This window comes from Jaculus jaculus, chromosome 2, assembly GCF_020740685.1.
Source record: "Jaculus jaculus isolate mJacJac1 chromosome 2, mJacJac1.mat.Y.cur, whole genome shotgun sequence".
In the NCBI taxonomy this organism is placed as follows: domain Eukaryota; kingdom Metazoa; phylum Chordata; class Mammalia; order Rodentia; family Dipodidae; genus Jaculus; species Jaculus jaculus.
In genome coordinates this window covers 49463032-49483497 of record NC_059103.1, presented here as the reverse complement: position 1 = coordinate 49483497, position 20466 = coordinate 49463032, and the positions used below count along the sequence as shown (strand labels likewise).

Here is a 20466-nt window from a genome sequence, read left to right as displayed (position 1 = left end):
CATAGGTATAAGTATTGAAAGGATGGTTCATAGCATAAAAATAAAAGTGGGAATGGGATAGAACAATTTTGTAGGAAGTAAGAGAAAGGGTTTCTAAGGAGGTGACATTGGAGGTAAATCCACAAGGAAAACCCCAGGAAAATGTACTCCAGGTGGAAGGATCGGCAAAGCACAGTGCTTCTGTCCATTTGGGCTGCTGTAACAGAACACACGAGGCTGCACAATTTATAGAGAGCACAGGTTAATTTCTTATATTTCTGGAAGCCAGGAAGTAAAAAGCATGCACAAAGCTGGCATTTGCTGAAGGCCCTAAATGCTGTTGCAAGGTAACACCATGGAGTGCATACATGACAGATTCATGCTTGCATTGGAAGACCCACAGCAGTAGCCTCCACCCACATTGAGGGTGAAGCCCTTATTACAAGTTCCTTCCTTGAGGTTCCATCTCTTTCTACTTTATGTACAACTGCAGTAAATGTCGACATGAACTTTGGACAGAACATTGAAATCCTAAATGTAGATCTTCCAATTCAAGTTATATGAATTCACTGCTGTCTGTGTAATCATTAACTGCTATTTTTGTAGTATTTTTAAAAATATTTTATTTCTCCCAATGAACTGCAAGTAGAATGGCTTCTTCCAGCTTTCTGTCAGCTGGTCTACATGGAGGAGGTTGACAGCTCGGTTCCAGCAGGATTTCTCAGTGGCCTTGCAGCCCAAGTATGTGGAGTCTTCAGCAATATGGTCTTACCATCTATTCCTAGTGGGAAACCAAGGGCCACGACAATGGCCTATAATGCTTTGGGGGCATCAGGGACCTCCCTAGCTAACAACTCACTGGAAGGTATCCCATCCCTGGCACTGAAAATTTTCTAGCAACGATCTACGGCTCCTGAGTGTTCCATTATCCAAAACCAGAGGATTCCATATGATTTATTTATATCCTCTTAGATTTTGATTAGCCCTCCCTCCACCTTTCTTTTACTCAATCTCTTCCCCTGATCTCGCTTTGGGCCTTTTCACCCCAGTTAATCTATTCTTCTACTTACATATATATTATACCATCCTATTAAGTACCCTCCTCCCTTCCTTTCTCTTCCCTTTATATCTCTTTTTGAGCTTACTGGCCTCTGCTACTGAGTTTTTTCCTTCTCAAACAGAAGCCCAATCATCTATAGCTCTGATCCACATATGAGACAGAACATGTGGCGTTAGGCTTTCTGGACCTGGGTTACCTTACTTAGTATAATCCTTTCCAGATCCATACATTTCCCTGCAAATTTCATAACTTCATTTTTCTTTCCTGGTGAGTAGAACTCCATTGTATAAATGTGCCATATATTGCCTAGATATCCATGACCTCACAGTGCCTGACATTACCAACATAAGACCATCATAAGAGGAGGAAAAGATCATGACATCAAAAGTAAAAGTAAATTACTGTACAAAATGTAAAGAGAAGGAACACTTCCAAATTCTACATAGCCAGTATGATTCTGATACCATAATCAGATAAAGACACAACCAGGGCTAGAGAGATGCTTAGTGGTCAAGGCACTTGCCTGCAAAGCCTAAAAACCCAGGCTCAATTCCCCAGTACCCAGATGCACAAGATGGTGCATGCATCTAGAGTTTGTTTGCAGTGGCTACAGGCCTTGGCATGCCCATTCTCAATCTGTACCCTCTCTCTCCTAAATAAATAAATAAATAAATTTTAAAAATGACACAACCAGAAAGGAAAATTATGAACCAATCTCCCACAAAGATAAATGCAAAACTGCCCCCCCCAAAATAGATGAAAACCAAATTCAAGAACACATCAAGAAGATTATATAGATTCAGGGATATTTTAAACATATGCAAATCAATAAATGCAGTACATCATATAAGTAGACTCCATGATTTTAAAAAAATCATATGATCATCTCAATTAATATAGAAAAGCCTTTGGCAAAAATCAAGCATACCTTCACGATAAAAGTTCTAGAGAAGCCAGGGCTGGGATGAACATAGCTCAGCTTAATAAAAGCTATATATGGTAAACCTATGGTCAGCAACACAACCAAGTAATTGCCTTTAACTGATGATCCCAATAAAAAAAAAATCTAGCTCCGAAATAGAAAATATATATATACATATATCATTCATTTCAAAGCTCAAAAGAATCAGGATAGCCAGAGCTATCTAGGGCAAAGTGCATACTTCTGGAGGTATCACTATACTCGATTTCATGTTATATTACAAAGCCATAGCAATAAAACAGCACGGTATTGGAACAAACACAGATGTTAATCAATGCACTTGAATAGGATATCTATGCCAACTACAGCCACTTGATTTTTGACAAAGAAGCCAAAGACACATATTGGATAAGAGATAGCAACTTCAACAAAGGTATTGGGAAAAGTGAATATCCACATGTAGAAGAATGATTCTGGCTCTTACCTCTAACCCTGCACATCCAAATGGATCAAAAATCTTAACGTAATACCTGAAACTATGAAACTACTAGAGGAAAAAGTAAGGACTACAAGAAATAGGTATAAGTAAGAATTTTCTAACTAGGACTCCAGTCACTCAGGAAATGAGATCAACCGTTGACAAAAGGGTCACATGAAATTAGAAAGCTTTTCTACAGCATAAGAAATGGTCAACTAATTAAAAGGGGGAAATCTTTGGCAGCAATATATCTGACAGAGGATTAACATTTACAATATACAAACAACTAAAAAACACTAAAGTAGGATAGGAGATACTGTTGTTATGCTAACCTGACAGTATGTCAAATTGCCTTCTAAATATCTGTGTCAATTTCCATAGGTTAGTACTGCTTATAATCTTGAACACAGAAGTCTCTTCATGCAAATGGAGAGATGAATACAGAGATGTATAGATGGCAAAGCTCCCAAGAATGAGTGACTACTTTGTGCTCAGCCCTAACCATGATATGTAAATTATTCCATTTCAAGGCTCTTAGGATCTCGTATAAGCAGGAGGGTGGGAACTAAAGCTGTAGAATGCTGTTTCCTATATACAGTGTCTGCTACACTCATGAACTAAGAGCAAATGTGATTTCCTGCACATTATTGTGCCTGCCAATATTTCATAATAGATGAGGGTGGGGTTCATGAGACCCTGCACATCCCAAACTAAATGATGGAAACTGATGATTGCTGGGAGTGGGGTAGCCACCAGAGGATTGCCCATTGTCCAGTAAAAAAAAAAAAAAAAAAATCTCCCATCTAAGATTATGCAAATGACCCTATGAAATAATTGGGTAAAAAAAATTTAAAGGCATGGAAATAGGTTGGGAATGTCATAGGGAAAAGAAGAGTTTGGTGGGAGGGAAGGGGAAGAGAGAGGTTAACTGTGGGGAGTGGGATCATAATGCATTGTATATAAGTAAGAAAGTGACAAAAATAAAAAGAGTGTTTCACAAACAAGTTCTGTTTAGCTCTATCTCCTATATTAGATAGCTACTCCCTGGTAAACCACTCCTGCTGCACAGGTTTCATCTTTCTACTGAATAAAGACAAACCTAAGGTGTCCAGAAAAATAAACTGAATCTGTCCGACGACTCTGGCATAGTAAACTCTCTTACCTTGCATCGTTGCTTTTGTCGGTTCTGAGAACAGAGGGATGAGCAAGAGGTAGATAAGGTAGATGAAGGAGAGCCCGTTGTAGCGGAATGCACATGCTGTGATTGAGAAGAAAAGGAGAATGTCATTAATAACCACAGAATAACAGGATCTAGGTTGTGCAACAACAGTCTGGGGTATGGCATCAGATATCACTGGTTTGAATGGTCTCAATTCCTAAGCAGATAAGCCAATTGCAAAGGAATACTGAGAACTTATTCCATGTTTATCAGATTGGACATCATATGAAACAAAAAATTAAAACACGTGGTTCCTGTTCTTAAACTCTAACCAAAAGTTATGAAGTTAAAGTTAAGAAAGCACACATTCCCAAGCTCATGGCCATAGTACCCCTAAGAGAAAAGTTTAGTAAGTGGCTACATAAAAAAAGATTTCAACTTAATGCTATATACTTCAAGGAACTTAACAAGAATAACAAATTAAACCCAAAGTGAGTAAAAGGCAGGGCATGATAAAATTCGAATCGGAAATAAAACAGGCTAGAAAAACAATAGATCACTGAATCTAAGAGCCAGTTTTTAATAATGATAATCAAAATTGTCATATGTGTAAGAAAAGGCTCACAAAATAAAGTCAAAATATGAAAGTGGAATGGAGACATCATCAGTTATACCAGAGAAATATAAAGGAGCATGAGATAGAGCTATGAACAATACATGCCAAAACTTGGGTAATCTGGGGAAAATGGAAAATTCTTAGACACAATACTGAGGTAGGATAATGAAGAGACAGAAAATCTGAACAGACCAAAAATGAGTAATGAGACTGGATGAGTAATAATAGTAGCCTATTAAAGAAAATTCCTGACCACTGGATTCTACCAAACATTCTAAGAGAACTAATTTTCCTAATAATTGAAGGAAGGGAAGTACTCCAAGTTTATTTTATGGAGCCAATAATACTTTGATAATGTCATCAAAAAAAGGATAAAAGAAGTGCTAACTTACAGATCTAAGGATCCTCAAAAAAATACTAGCAAATGGAATTCAACTAAACATTCAAAGGATTATTCATAAAGACCAAGTGGGCTTTATTGTGGATATTAAAATATCTATAATCCATAAATATGATATACTAAAATAACAAAATGAAAGGTAATATAATATAATCATCTCAAAAATACAGACAACTCAAAGAGCTCCAGAAGGAAAGAAATAATTAAAATTAGAGCAGAAATTAATGAATTGGAAACCAAGGAAACAATTAAGACAAGTGACAAAACAAAGAGCTGGTTCTTTGAAAAACTAAGCAAGATTGACAAACCCCTGGCCAATTTGATCAAGCAAAACAAGAAGAAGCTTCAAATTAACAAAATTCAAAATGAAAAAAGGAGAGATCACAACAGACATAAGTGAAATTGGGAGAATCATCAGGACTTATTTGAAAAACCTCTACTCCACAAAACTGGATAATGTGGAGGAGATGGATAACTGGATGCATACTATCTATCAAAGCTAAACTCAGAGGAGATTAATCACCCCACTGAACCCATCACACTCATGGAGATTGAAAAAGTAATAAAAAAAAAAACCTCCCCAAAAAGAAGAGTCCAGGACCAGATGGCTTCTCAGCTGAATTCTATCAAACCTTCATGGACGATATCAAACCAATCTTCCTAAAACTATGCCACACAATTGAAGAACAGGGAAAGCTACCCAACTCCTTTTATGAAGCTAGTATCACCCTAATTCCAAAACCAGACAGAGATTCCACAAGAAAAGAAAACTACTGGCCTATTTCCCTAATGAACTTAGATGCAAAGATCCTGAACAAAATCCTCACAAACCAAACCCAACACCACATCAAAAGCATTATCCACCTTGACCAAGTGGGATTTATCCCAGGAACACAAGAGCAGTTCAACATACGGAAATCTGTCAATGTAATCACTACATAAAGAAGGTTAAACATAAAAACCACATGATCATTTCAATAGATGCTGAAAAGGCCTTTGACAAGATACAACATCACTTCATGATCAAAACATTGGAGAGAATTATCATGTTTGGTTCATATCTTAACATAATAAAGGCAATATACACAGCACCGAAGGCCCAAATAATACTTAATGGAGAGAGACTGGAGGAATTCCCATTAAGATCAGGAACAAGACAGGGTTGTAATAACTCACCTCTGCTTTTCAATATAGTACTGGAAGTCCTAGCTCAAGCAATAAGACAGGAGAAGGAAATAAAAAGTATACAATTTTGAAAGGAAGAAGTTAAGTTAGGTCTATTCGCTGATGACATGATTGTATATGTAAGAGACCTGAGAGATGCCATCCCAAAACTCCTGAAGGTGATTAACTCCTATAGCAAAGTTGCAGGATACAAAATCAATGCACGAAAATCAGTAGCATTTCTATATGCAAATGACAAAGATACAGAGAAAGAAATAAGGGACAATTTCAATAGCAACAAAAAATAAAATAAAATACCTTGGAATAACATTAACCAAGGAAGTGAAAGATCAATACAAAGAAAACATAAAAACCCTCAAAAAAGAAATTGAGGAGGACTTGAGAAAATGGAAAGACCTCCCATGATCCTGGATAGGCAGAATTAACATTGTGAAGATGACAATCCTACCAAAGGCAATATATAGATTTAATGCAATTCCAATTAAAATCCCTACAGTGTTCTTCACAGAGATAGAAAAAATGATCTCAAATTTCATATGGAAAGGCAGAGGCCTTGCATATCCAAACATATCCTCAGCAAAAGAAATACCTCTGGTGGCATCACCATACCTGATCTAAAGCTATATTACAAAGCCATAGTAATAAAAACAGCATGGTACTGGCATAAAAACAGGAGTATAGACCAATGGAATACACTTGACAAGCTGGGCTTTGGGTCAAGCAACTATTGCTACTTGATATTCGACAAAAGCCCAAACAATATAGGCTGGAAAAAAGACAGCATCTTACACAAATGGTGCTGGACAAACTGGATAACCCCATGCAGGAAACTGAAACTTGATCCACACATTTCACCATGCAATACACTCAAATCCAAATGGATCAAAGACCTCAATATAAGACCAGAAACTCGAATACTACTGGAAGAAAATTTAGGAAGTACTTTCCATGATAGAAGAATGGAAAAAGACTTCCTGAACAAAACCCCAGTAGCTCATGATCTTAAATAGTCACTCAACCAATGCGATCACATGAAGCTGAAGAGTTTCTTTATAGACAAGCATACAATAAGCAAAGCCAATAGATTACCCACAGAATGGGAGAAAATATTTGTGGGTTATTCAACTGATAGAGGCCTAATCTCTAGAATCTACAAAGAACTCAAGAATCTAAATAGTACGAAGTCAAACACCCCACTCACAAAATGGGGCAAAGAGATGAACAGGCAGTTCACAGAGGAAGAAACACAAATGGCAAACACACACTTAAGAAAATGTTCCTCATCCCTAATCATCAGAGAAATGCAAATTAAAACAACTATGAGATTCCACCTTACCACAATAAGGATAGCAAACATCAAAAAATCAAATGAAAATAAATGCTGGCGAGGATGTGGAGGAGTAGGAACACTCATACACTGTTGGGTGGGAATGTAGGATGGTACAACCACTTTGGAAAGCAATATGGAGACTCCTGAAAAAGCTGACTATAGAGATACCAACAGACCCAGTTATTCCCTAGTGGGCATCTACCCTAAAACCTTCAAACCACAGGCCAGAGAGATTTGCTCAACTATGTTTGTAGCGGTTCAATTCATAATAGCTAAGAGCTGGAATCAATCCAGATGTCCATCACTAGAAGAATGGATAACTAAGATGTGATATATCTACACAATGGAATTCCATACAGCAGTAAGAACAAATGACACAAGGAAATTTGAGGAAAAATGGGTGAACCTGGAACAGATCATCCTCAGTGAACTTACCCAGTCACAGAAAAAAAAATCGCCACATAGTCTCACTCATCTACAGAACCTAACCTGAATCTACCCAAGATACCTTACATACCCAGCAAGCATCTCATGGACTAGATACTAGGATGGATGGGGATGGAGGGGAGGGAATAGAAGGGGTGGGAAACAGTAATTTAGACACAAATGGCTAGGGTACCATGAAATTCTACTTCCTAAAAGGCAAACCAAATGGCTGAACCTTCACCAGGCCCTTACTGGAAACACCTGAACCACAAGACACTGGAGATGGTAGGATCAATCTTACCTAAACCTTCTACATCTTCCCTCCCTCCCTGTTCCTCTCTCTCTCTCCCTCCCCCCCCACCTCTCCTGCCTAACTCTTGTATATTAGTTATATTCTTCCTCATTTTCTTAGTGGGCACTGACCTGTGACTCCCACTACTAGCATGGGGCTATCATCCACAATGAGCTTTTGATCAGAGAATCCTACAATGTTACCTAAAAGAATGACAGATTTTTGTCACAGTACTTGATGACCCACCAAAGGTTAGTGGTAAGACCCTATTGCTGAAGACATCATATGCAGCTGACACGTAAAATGGAACGGCATGGCTGGAAGCCAGGAGATAGTCAGCCCCAGACAGTCAGCGTATATAGTGCCAAAAGTTGCTACATAGGCGACTGGGGGAAATAACCAATATCTCTCCAAGCAACTCATGGTCTAACCTACTTAGCAACAAATAACCGGTTGTGATGCCCACACAAGTGCAATAGTGGCACACAGCCATGGTGGGGAACCAAATGCTCTTGATTTGGCTAACTGATCCCCTCAGTGGTACAGGACCCATAGCTGGAGCTGGGAAACAAGTCAGAATCATATCCAAACATAAACCCTCTCTCCAATATCAAGCTACCATCAATCATGGGCTACAAGAGAGCCTACACCTATTAAACTCTCTTTAAAAAAATGTAAAGGTTATTTCATTTGTCCTGGAACTAACTTACTCTCCATTGGAGAATCTGCTTCTCTTTTTCAGATAGATGCAGATCCTAAGGAGAGAGCCACCCCATCACACCTCAAAAGAGCCCCATCTGAAACTAAGGAAAATTAGCGAAACAAACAATGGTGCTGTTTTCCTGATGAGCCGGATACCAGCACAAGGGGAAGGAGACCAACACAGAGAAAAATCAACTCCTACCAAACCAGAGCCTCAGAGGCCACCAACACCTCATCACTGAAGCAGACCAAAAATGAACCCAACATGGCTCAGGGATATTTTGAGGAAGAAGGGGTGGAAAGAATGTCAGAGCCACATGTTGGGTTAGGATATGCAGAGACATTTATCGCACCAATAACTGTGGGCTAACTCTACAAGGCATGACCCATACACCTCAATAAGGATGAGCCAATGGGAAGGGGGTAGGTCATGGATGAGCCTAATAATGGTACCAAACTGCCTGTATTTGCTGAATAGAAATCTAATAAAAAAAAAAATATATAGACAACTCTTTCACAAAAATACAGTACACTTTCATGATTAAAATTCTCAACAAAATGCAGAATAAGGGCTGGAGAGATGGCTTAGCGGTTAAACGCTTGCCTGTGAAGCCTAAGGACCCTGGTTTGAGGCTCGGTTCCCCAGGTCCCACGTTAGCCAGATGCACAAGGGGGCGCACGCGTCTGGAGTTCGTTTGCAGAGGTTGGAAGCCCTGGCGCGCCCATTCTCTCTCTCCCTCTATCTGTCCTTTTCTCTGTGTCTGTCACTTTCAAATAAATAAATTAAAAAAAAAAAACTTTAAAAAAATAAAAAGAAAAATGCAGAATAAATGCACTTCAACACAATAGGGGCCATATGTGAAACACACACACACACACACACACACACAAGTATGCTCAGCAGTAAGAAAGTTAATTATTCTTCCTCTAATTGAAGGATAAAATAAGGATGTGCATTCTTACCTCTTCTAGTCAACATATTTCTGAAAGTCCTAGCCAGAGCAATTAGGTAGGCGTTAAATTAAAATAGGCATCCAACTGGAAAGCAATAAAATAGTCTCTGAAGATGCATAATCCTATATAAAGAAACTCAAAAGATGACACTAAAATATTCTCAAATTGATTTTTAAGATTCTGCTAAATTAAGCAATGCAAAATTAACGTGAAATACCAGTAGCATTTCCAAACAAATTATCTAAGAAAGAAAACAATAATACCCCACTAATAACAGCTATAAAAATAATTTAGAAATAAATTTGACCAAAGAAGACTAAGACTTTTAGGTTAAATGCCAAAGAAAGTATTGAAAATAGAAGTTGAAGGGGCACAACTACAAAAGATATCCCATGTTCATGGAAGAATTAACATCATCAAAATGACCACGCCACCAAGAACTATAAACATACCAGAAGAAAACACAGAATCCAAGATCTATGGAATTGGGCTGCATTAGTATTTTGGATATGACTTCAAAAGAACAGGCAAAAAAAAAAATACAGACTAGCAGATAACCTCAAACCAAAATTTCTCTACAGTAAAGAGAAAAATCACCACAGTGAACAGACAACTTACAGGACGGGAAAATTTCTGAAAAAATATGCAATTGATAAGGGATTAACACACAAAATATAAAAGGAACTCAAAGCAATCAAGAGTAAGGGTAAGCCGGGCGTGGTGGCGCACGCCTTTAAACCCAGCACTCGGGAGGCAGAGGTAGGAGGATCGCCGTGAGTTCGAGGCCACCCTGAGACTCCATAGTGAATTCCAAGTCAGCCTGGGCTAGAGTGAGTCCCTACCTCGAAAAACCAAAAAAAAAAAAAAAAAAAGAGTAAGGGTAAAGATAATGCAAAGCAAGGCACAGTATCTATTCGGGCATTTCTCCTAAGAAAACATACATATACCCAACAGACAGACTAAACGATGAAGAATGATTCTAGTCATCAAATAAATGGAAACTGAAACAGCAATATCATTTCATATCTTTCACAATGACTTAGCATCAAAAAGAAAAATATGGGCTGGAGAGATGGCTTAGTGGTTAAGCGCTTGCCTGTGAAGCCTAAGGACTCCCGGTTCAAGGCTCGGTTCCCCAGGTCCCATGTTAGCCAGAGGCACAAGGGGGCGCACACGTCTGGAGTTCGTTTGCAGAGGCTGGAAGCCCTGGCGCGCCCATTCTCTCTCTCTCCCTCTATCTGTCTTTCTCTCTGTGTCTGTCGCTCTCAAATAAATAAAAATTAAAATTAAAAAAAATGTTCAAAGAAACAAAGAAGAAAACAACTTCCTAAAGGAACCCCATGAGAACACAGAAAATCATCTGAACAAAATAAAGTCATACAAGATATGAGTAAGGACATACAAATACTGGAAATGAAAAATAAATAAGTAAAATGAAAAGATTCTATCTATTCTCTCTCTCTCTCCCTCATTCTCTCCCTCCCTCCCTCCTTCCCTCTGTCACTCAAATAAATGAATAAAAATAAAAATTTAAAAGACAGGCAATATATATATATATATATATATATATATATATACATATACATATATATATATATATATATATATACACACACAGAGAGAGAGATAGATAGATATAGATGATATAGATATAGATATAGATATAGATATAGATATAGATATAGATATAGATATAGATATAGATATAGATATAGATATAGATATAGATATGTAATCACCAATAAGATGAGCCAAGGAAAAGTCAGAATATCTGAGCTTGACAAAGAAAAGTTTGAACATTCTAACAAGAAGGAAGAAAAATCAATAAGGAGCCATGCGTGGTACTTTCAAGACATTCATGACACTTGACAATGCCAAATCTAAGAAGTCTGGGCATAGAAGCAGGGGAAGAATTTCATTCTAAAGGCATAGTAAGTATTTCTTAAGAAAATATCCTAAATTATGAAATGAAATGCCAATGTATGTTCTACTTTGGAGGTACAACCCTGAAATTATAGACTAACTCTTGGAATTTTCCTATATAAGAGTGAGAAAACTGCTTCCAGGAGCAGAGCCTGAGAATTGGGAGAACTAACTCTTGGGATAACCAAGTGGGCTAGCTGCCCTTTGCAGAAATCTCTGAGGAAAATTAGCTGATGCTTTAAGTTTAGTTTAAGCCATTAGTAAAGCTGTTGCATCTGCTGTCACTGCTGCTCTGATCTTACTGCAGCTGTGGCTTCTTCTGAACACAGGTACTCATTGGCATTTTTATCAAAAAGCCAAAAACCAGGAATACATGAATAAATAGTACATTGTATGACCAAAAGGTAAGGAAATTGCAACTTTGAATAATCTTTAAACATTTTTAAAGGAAAGGATTTAGCAGTATGACCTGGTAGACTCTGTTGATCCAGAAACAACATACTCTAACCCCCTATTTAATCACAATAAGCCCACCTGTCTTCTTAAACAGATCAGTGGGCACTTGGTTACTGACATCATCTTCAATGCTGTGATTAAAAGCTCCTCTTATGCATGTATGCCCACTCTGAGTTGATATTCCAATCAGGCCACTGAGGATATTGGGCAAAGAGCATACCTTAAGATTATCATCATCTCTAAACATTGCTTGTCAGTATTGATCATCTGTGCTATTCAGGCCTAAGGCAGAGGAAACCCAGTCACATTTCTTTAAGCAAATGTACTATATATTTGTAAGATTAACTGTATGGAAAATTACAAGTAAATAATCTAGCATCTCACAGCAATGGTCTATGAAAAACATTTATAAGGTCCATAAGACATATTCCCACAGTTTTTTCCCATTGCTCATTCCCAAAGCTTGTTTATGGGGCTCATCACCACAAATGTTGATACAAGATGCATTTAGAACACTAAGAAGATAAGATGAGAAAAGAACCTCCTCTTATCACATTGTAATTAAACTACAAAATATTCAGAACTAAGAGAATATATAGACATCAATGAGAGAAGCACCAAGTCACCTATAAAGGCAGGCAGTTTGAATAACAACCAAGTTCTCAACAGAAACGTTAAGTCAGGAGCTTGGAATGATGCATTTCAAGTTCTTAAAGACAGCTACCAAACCAGACTACTATACTCAGCAAAGCTAAAATTCATAATTGAAGGAGAAGTGGAATTTTCCATGACAAAAGCAGACTAAAGGAATTTATGACCTTAACTAAGCCAACTTTACAAAAAATATTTGAAAGTCTCCTTTAGACTTAAGTGAAGGAAAAGTACATACATTAGAACACAGGAAAAAATACATGTAATTGAGAAATAACAAAACAACAAGGACATAAAGACTTTAAAATTCAACAGAAATGATGAGAATTAATACACACCTCAAATAATAACATTGAACATAGTTGGTCTCAATTCTCTAGTCAAAAGACACAGAGAAGAAGAATGAATTGAAAGGCAGGATTCTTCTATTTGGTGCCACCAAGAAATATACCTCTCCATAAGAGAAAGATGACACCTTATGGTAAAAGGCAGGGAACTGGTATTTTCAGCAAGTGGGGCTAGGAAACAACAAAGTATTGCTCTTCTAATAGTTGATAAGATAAAGTTCAAACCAACATGAGTGTGAAGAGGAAAGATCACTTTATAGTGACTGAGAGAGCAATCCAAAAAGACCACAACTAACCATATTTGCACCAAACATGTCAAATCAATTTTACTAAACTAGCAAGACTAGATATAAAGTAACAAATTACCCTAGCACAATAGTAGTAGGCTGCTTAAATACACTATTCTTACTAAATGACAAATCACCCTAGCAAAAACTAAATAGAGAAGCATGTGAACTAAACAAATGGACTGAACAGACATCTACAAAACATTCAATCCAAATGCTGCAAAACTCATACTATTTTCAGCAGTACATAGAATTTTCTCTCTAGTAAATCATATGTTATAATGCAAAGCAAATCTTAACACATGTAGGAAAACTGAAATAATTCCTGGTATTTTATCTGATCACAATAGAATAAAACTACTGAACAACAGCAAGTGAGACCATAGGACATACACAAATGGATGGGAATTAAACATTACATGACTGAATGGGGAAGAAGTCATTGAAAAATCCAAGAAAAAAAAATTTGAAATCCTAGAATCAAATGGTATTGAAAGCACAATATAACAAACCTGTGAGATATGATGAAGTCATGTCTAAGAAGGAAGTATAGAGCTCTAATTGCCTACCTTCAGAAATCAGAGAGAAAATAAATTAAAAACTTAATGATGTGCTTCAGGTCCTTGGAAAAAGAAGAGCAAGCTAAACCTAAAAACCACCACATGGGAAGAAAAATCAGAATCAACACAGAAATCAAGAAAATAAAATAAGCAAACAAAAAGAAATATAAAGAATCAGTGAAACAAAGAAATGGTTCTTAGCCAGGCGTGGTGGCGCATGCCTTTAATCCCAGCACTTGGGAGGCAGAGGTAGGAGGATCGCCAAGAGTTCAAGGCCACCCTGAGACTACATAGTTAATTCCAGGCCAGCCTGGACCAGAGTGAGACCCTGCCTCGAAAAAAAAAAAAAAGAAAGAAATGGTTCCTTGAAAGTACACATAAAATTGATAAGTTCTTAAAGGAAATTAACTAAAAGAGAGAGAATACCCAAATAACTAATGCTAGAGATAAAAGGGGAGTCATTTAGGTAGATAACAATGAAATTCAGAAAATCCTAAGGATATATCTTAAACGTATAGATTTCACAAAACTGGGAAATCAAAAGAAATGGATAAATGGATAGATAAAAACTTAAATGAAGATGTGATAAACAATTTAAGCAGAACTGTAACAAGCAATGAGTTTGAAGCAGTTATGAAACAAAAATCTTCCACCCCCAAAAATGTTCAGCTTCATATGGTTTCAATGAGAAATTGTGACAAACCTTTAAAAAGAATACCAATGATCCTCAAACTACTCTATAAGGTATAAAATGAATAAACACAAACATTTTTTATGAAGCTAGTATTGCCATGATAGTTAAGCCAGATAAACATACAATAACCAAAAAATACAGACCAATCTTCTTTAAGAATATAGATGTAAAAATTCTCAACAAAATACTTGAAAACAAATTACAAGAACACATCAAAAAGATCATTCACCATGATCAAGTTGGTTTTATTCCAGAGATGCAGAGATAGTTCAATATAAATAAGCTAATAAACCTAACACACCTTATAAATGGACTCAAAGACAAAAATCACATGATCATCTCAAAAGATACAGAAAAGACATTTGGCAAAATTCAATACCCTTTCATAATAAAACTCCTAAAGGAAATAGGAACATATCTCAACATAATAAAGGTTATATATTATAAATCTACCACCAACATTATATTCAATGGAGTAAAACTCAAAGCATTTCTGCTAAAATCAGGAACAAGACAAGATTGTCCACTTTCTCCACTCTTATTATTTTACTTTATTTATTTGAGAGAGAGAAAAAGAAAGATTGTGTGTGAGAGAGAGAATATGCACACCAGGGCATTCAGCCACTGCAAACAGACTCCAAACGCATGTGCCACCTTGTTCATCTGTTTCAATGGGCCTTGGGGAATAGAACCTGGGTCCTTTGGCTTTGCAAGCAAGTACCTTAACCACTAAGCAATCTCTCCAGCCTCTCCACTCTTATTCAATGTAGTGCTGGACATCTCAGCTAAAGTAAATAAAACAAGAGAAAAATAAAAGAGATACAAACAGAAAAGGATGAAGTCAAATAATACTTATTTTCTAGGAGTGGCCTTTGGGGGTGTTACAGCCCAGCTTCTCCCTTGCCAGAGCTCACTTTACTGTCCTGCTGCTTCCTGCCAGCTGCTGGAACAAAAAGTAATAACAAGCCTATACTCTACCATCCTTTCTCTACCATCATCAGGTTTCCCCCATGAGACTGTAAGTAAAAATACTCTTTCCTCCCATCAGTTATTTTTGGTCAGGTATTTTGTCTCAGCAACGGGAATGTTACTACAACATATCCTATGTTCGTGGATTGTAAGAATCAATGTTGAGAAAAATGGCTAGCCTATCAAAAGTGATTTAAAGATTTAATGCACTCCCCATCAAAATTCCAATGCCATTCTTCACTGAAACATAAAAAAAAAAAAACACTAAAATTCATTTGGAAGCACAAAAGACCTAGGACAGCCCAAGCAATCTTGAGCAACAAAAAATAAGGCTTGAGATATAACATACTTGATTTCAAGGTGTATTCCAGAGCTGTAGTTACAAAAACAGCATGGTATTGGCAAAAAACAGACACGTATATCAGTGTAGCAGAATAGAAGTTTTATAAATAAATGCATTATCTACATCATCTGATTTTTGACAAAAAAAATCCAAAAATATTCACTGGAGCAAAGGCAGCTTCTTTAACAAATGACATTGGGGAAATAGGATATCTGTATGTACATGGATAAAACTAGGTCTTTATCTCTCTTTATGCACAAGAACAGCTACAATGGGATCCAAAACCTTCACTTTACACCTGAAACTCTGACACTACTAGAGGCAAAACTAAGGAAGACACTTCAAGGTATAGGCATAGGTACAAGACTTTCTGAATAGGGCTCCAATCGCTCAGGAAATAAGACCAATAAATAATAGATGGGAACACGTGAAATTAAAAATCTTTTGTTTCGAAAAGGAAATTTAATTGAGTGAAAAATTAGCCTATAGAACAGAAAGAACACATCCAACAGAGGATTGATACCTACAACATATAAAGAAATAACCCAAAAACTAACCAGAAAGCAAACAAACAGGCTATGGAACTGAACAGACAGTTCTCCAAAGAAGAAATACAAATGGCCAACAAATGTTCTCAAAGTGTTCAACATCCTAAGCCATCAGAGAAATGCAAATGAAAACACTTTGAGATTCCATTTCACTCAAGTCAGAATGCTATCATCAAGAAAACAAATGAGGGCTGAAGTGATGGCTTAGCAGTTAAGGCACTTGCCTGCAAAGCCTAAGGACTCAGGTTCAATTCTATAGTACCTACATAAGTCAGATGCACAAGATGGTGCATGTGTCTGGATTTCATTTGAAGTGGCTGGAGGCCCTGGCATGCCCATGCCCATTCATATTCCCCCCCCCTTCTCTCTCTTTCTCTCTCTCTGTTTCTCTCAAATAAACAAGTGAATAGGTATTTTTAATATTTTTAAAAAAGAGAATAAATGACAACAAATGCTACAGAGAGTGTAGGAAAAGAAAACCCCTTATCCACAGTTGGTGGGAGTACAAACTCATGCAATTGCTATGAAAATCAGTGTGGAGGTTTCTCAAAAAAATCTAAAAACAGAGCCACCATACGAACCAGTTATACCACTCCTGGGCATATGTCCTATACTCTATCTCAATGATAATTGCTCATCCATGTTTATTGCTGCTCTATTCACAATAGCAAGGAAATGGAATCAGCCTGGGTGCTCATCATCTGATTAATGGATAATGAAAATATGGAACATATACACAATGGAATTATATTCAGCTGTAAAGAAAATGAATTGAAACAATTTTCAAGAAAATGGATGCAATCAGAAAATGCACTGAGATAATACAAGCTCAGAAAGACAAACACTGCATACTCAGTGAAGAATGGCATTGGGTTTTTGATGGGGAATGCATTAAATCACTCATCTCAAGTACCCTCATCTCAAGTATATTCTGGTCCTAATGATTTGCTTTGGATGAATAGAATACAGTAAAAATACTGGGATCCCCTGGGAAGGTACAAAAAGACTAGGTCGTATCTTGGACATAGTTCCCCTGTATATTTCAGGGAAGCCTATTGCTCTATGGTTGAGTAGAGTTGAATAGGTTGTCTTGGAGGAAGGCCCATGTGGCAAGGAAGCAATGTTCCAGCCAGTAGCCAGCCATTTCCAGCCAATAATCACATGAGCAGCTTGGCAACGCTGTGCCTGGAAGCAGTGACTGTGTACTGACCTGCATGGGCCTGGCTACACACCCTGAATCAAAGGGTCCAGCACAGCCACGTGGAGTCCTGGATCCCAGGAAAGCTGAAGTTGGGTTTGTTGATTCAGCCACTCAGTGTTTGGTTCATTTGCATGCAGCAACAGATAGCTAATACCCAAACTTAAAACTACAAAAAAGGAAATGCTTTTAAAAGTAAGTCACTTGCTGATTTCATTTCCTAGCTATGGTGAATATGAATGTGCAAGCAATGAACATGCATGTGCAAGTGTCTCTGTGGTAGGAAATGGAGTCCATTTTGTATGTATATGCCCGGGAACGATATAGATAGATCAGAAGACAGTTCAACTTCAGCCTTCTGAGATACCTCCACACTGGTTTCCATAGTGACTGAACTAGTTCATGTTCCCACCAACAATGACAGAGGGTCTCTTCTCCCCACACACTCACAAGCATTTGTTTTCTTGATGATAGCCATTCTGATTGGGGTAAGATGAAATCTCAAAATGGGTTTGAATTTACATTTCCTTTCTGGATAAGCACATAGAAAAATTTAAGTATTTGTTGGCCATTTGTGTTTCATGAGAACTGTCGGTTCATTTCAGTGGCCCATTTATTGATTGGCTGTTTTATAGATTTTTTGTATTTAATTTTTGCAGCGCTTTATATATTCTTGATATTAACCTAATATTTAGCTAAAAAGTATTTTATCCCATTCTGCAGGTGTTCCATTCAGTCTGCTGATAGTTTCCTTTGCTGTGCAGAAACTTCTTAATTTAATGTAGACCCATTTGTTGGTACTGCAGCCCTTTCTGGAAAGCTCTTGCCTATAAGTTCCAGTGTATTCTCTGTGTGTTCCTTGTTAGTTTCAGCAATTATGGTTTTTTTTTTAAATTTTTATTTATTTATTTATTTATTTGAGAGTGACAGACACAGAGAGAAAGACAGATAGAGGGAGAGAGAGAGAATGGGCGCGCCAGGGCTTCCAGCCTCTGCAAACGAACTCCAGACGCATGCACACCCCTGTGCATCTGGCTAACGTGGGACCTGGGGAACCGAGCCTTGAACCGGGGTCCTTAGGCTTCACAGGCAAGCGCTTAACCGCTAAGCCATCTCTCCAGCCCAGCAATTATGGTTTTAAGTTAATGATCCATTTTGAATTGATCTTTGTGCAAGGTGAGAGATACAGATCAATTAATGATTGGATAATGAAAATATGGTACACAATGGAATTTTATTCAACTGTAAAAAAATAAAATTATAGAATTTGTAGGAAAATGGATGTAGCTGGAAAAGATCATATGCTAAATGAGAGAACCCAGGCTAAGAAAGATGAAAATAGTAAATTCTGTCACATATGCAGATCTTAACTTTGGATATTTGTGTGTATGAAAACAAGATGTGAAAAGGGATAGAGGCTATGGAGCTAGATAGGAGACCATGAAACAGGAAGAAATCTGGAGGAAGAACAAAAAGTCACATGTTACATGAAAGAAGAGGAGGCATCCTTGGGGGAGGGAGGAGAAAAAATGGGAGAAAGTAAACAAAACAAATTGTCTGAAAAATTATCATAATGAAACCTAATTGTCTGTAAGTCCATATGCTAAAAATATTTAAAACATAAAAAAATAAAATAAACAAATCACTTGGCAAAATCTGAATGCATTTACTTTTAGTCTGAAATAATCCTATTGACTCATGGTAGTCACCAAAATTTGCTGGACGTTCTGCTTTACTGCGCATGTGGGAAGCTGCTACAGGTCGGGGGTGGGGGAGATCCAAGCTTATGAGGACATAAAATGCCATATCTACGTGAATGATCTCCATCTAGGGAAAAAAATGCCTTTGAACTTGGCAATAAAGCACATTCAAGTTAGAAAAGCCTTAGAAGGTAAACCCTTCTCTTTTATCAAGAGTGATGGACCTTTGTTCAGGGCCTGGAGACACCGCACATTTGTTACTTCTCATAATGAGCTATTATTATGTGTTGATTGCACAGAATTGCCCTGACACCCCACCTTACTGAGGACCCATCCAACCAGCTGCACCTCTGTTCCTCATTAATGTTACTGTAAAACAAAGCAATGAAGTTGTATATACCAGTGCTTCAAGCAAACAGACTGCTTTAGAATAATGTACCACAGTTTCCATGCCTCCTGCCTGGTTTCGACTATTCCATATTATAAGGAAATATCCTCAGAAAGATAATGAGCTGATAGTAATTTCTGAAGGAAAAAAAAAAAGTCCTTAAGTCTAGAGCATGCACAACTAAAAACTGAGTGAATGAATCAAGGAGTTTAAAAACATCAGTCCTACCACTTGAGTCATAAATACTTCAACATGCCTGGTTAACAAATTTTATTTTCTAAAGATAAAAGTTTCATAGAATTTTGAAAATAACCAACAATTAGGAAAAATGCTTTATTTCATTTGTACAACTTATCCATAGGAAAATGTGAAAAATCTCTTGCAAATATGAAATGGTTAAGGTGGCCACCGTTATAAAAAAAAAAAAAAACATGCTGCAACACGTGGGTAATCATTTTCCTATTACTACAATATGATCACAGAGAGGGCTGCCCACACTTTGTTACTCTGTTCTATAGCAGGTCATGGTAATAATTCTACATTTTGCTATTAGAATAAGTGTTATCAAAGCAGAATACCTTCCCAGCTCCTTCGTGCCTATAGCAAAGGCCAAACACCTCACTACTAACAGCTGAAGAAACTCGGCCTTCAGTGTTAAGAACCTCCATGTCCACTAAGCACATTCTAAATGCTCTTGATTGCTCCAAGGAGCTCTGTTTACTTCCACAGTTGCCAAAGCAGTAGATAGCTATGCATTATTGGGAGAATCAACCTCAGGATCCAGCGACAAAATAGTTCTGTCAGTTCAGTGCTCCTACAGATTGTTACATTTTTAATATTTGTTCTTCTGTACTAAAGCAATCAAACACTGTTTGAAAGGATGTCCTCTCAAAATTTTG

At 37.3% G+C, this 20466-nt stretch overlaps 1 protein-coding gene across 11 annotated transcripts in view; it reads right to left on the bottom strand.

Annotated features, from left to right (window-relative positions):
* Positions 1–20466, bottom strand: part of Piezo2 (piezo type mechanosensitive ion channel component 2) — a 428243-nt gene that overhangs the window by 341611 nt on the left and 66166 nt on the right. For all 11 annotated transcript variants that reach the window (XM_045144701.1, XM_045144707.1, XM_045144708.1 and 8 more), the window contains exon 2: positions 3602–3697. In XM_045144701.1, coding sequence (XP_045000636.1) covers positions 3602–3697 — 96 coding nt within the window. The remainder of the gene's footprint in view (positions 1–3601; positions 3698–20466) is intronic.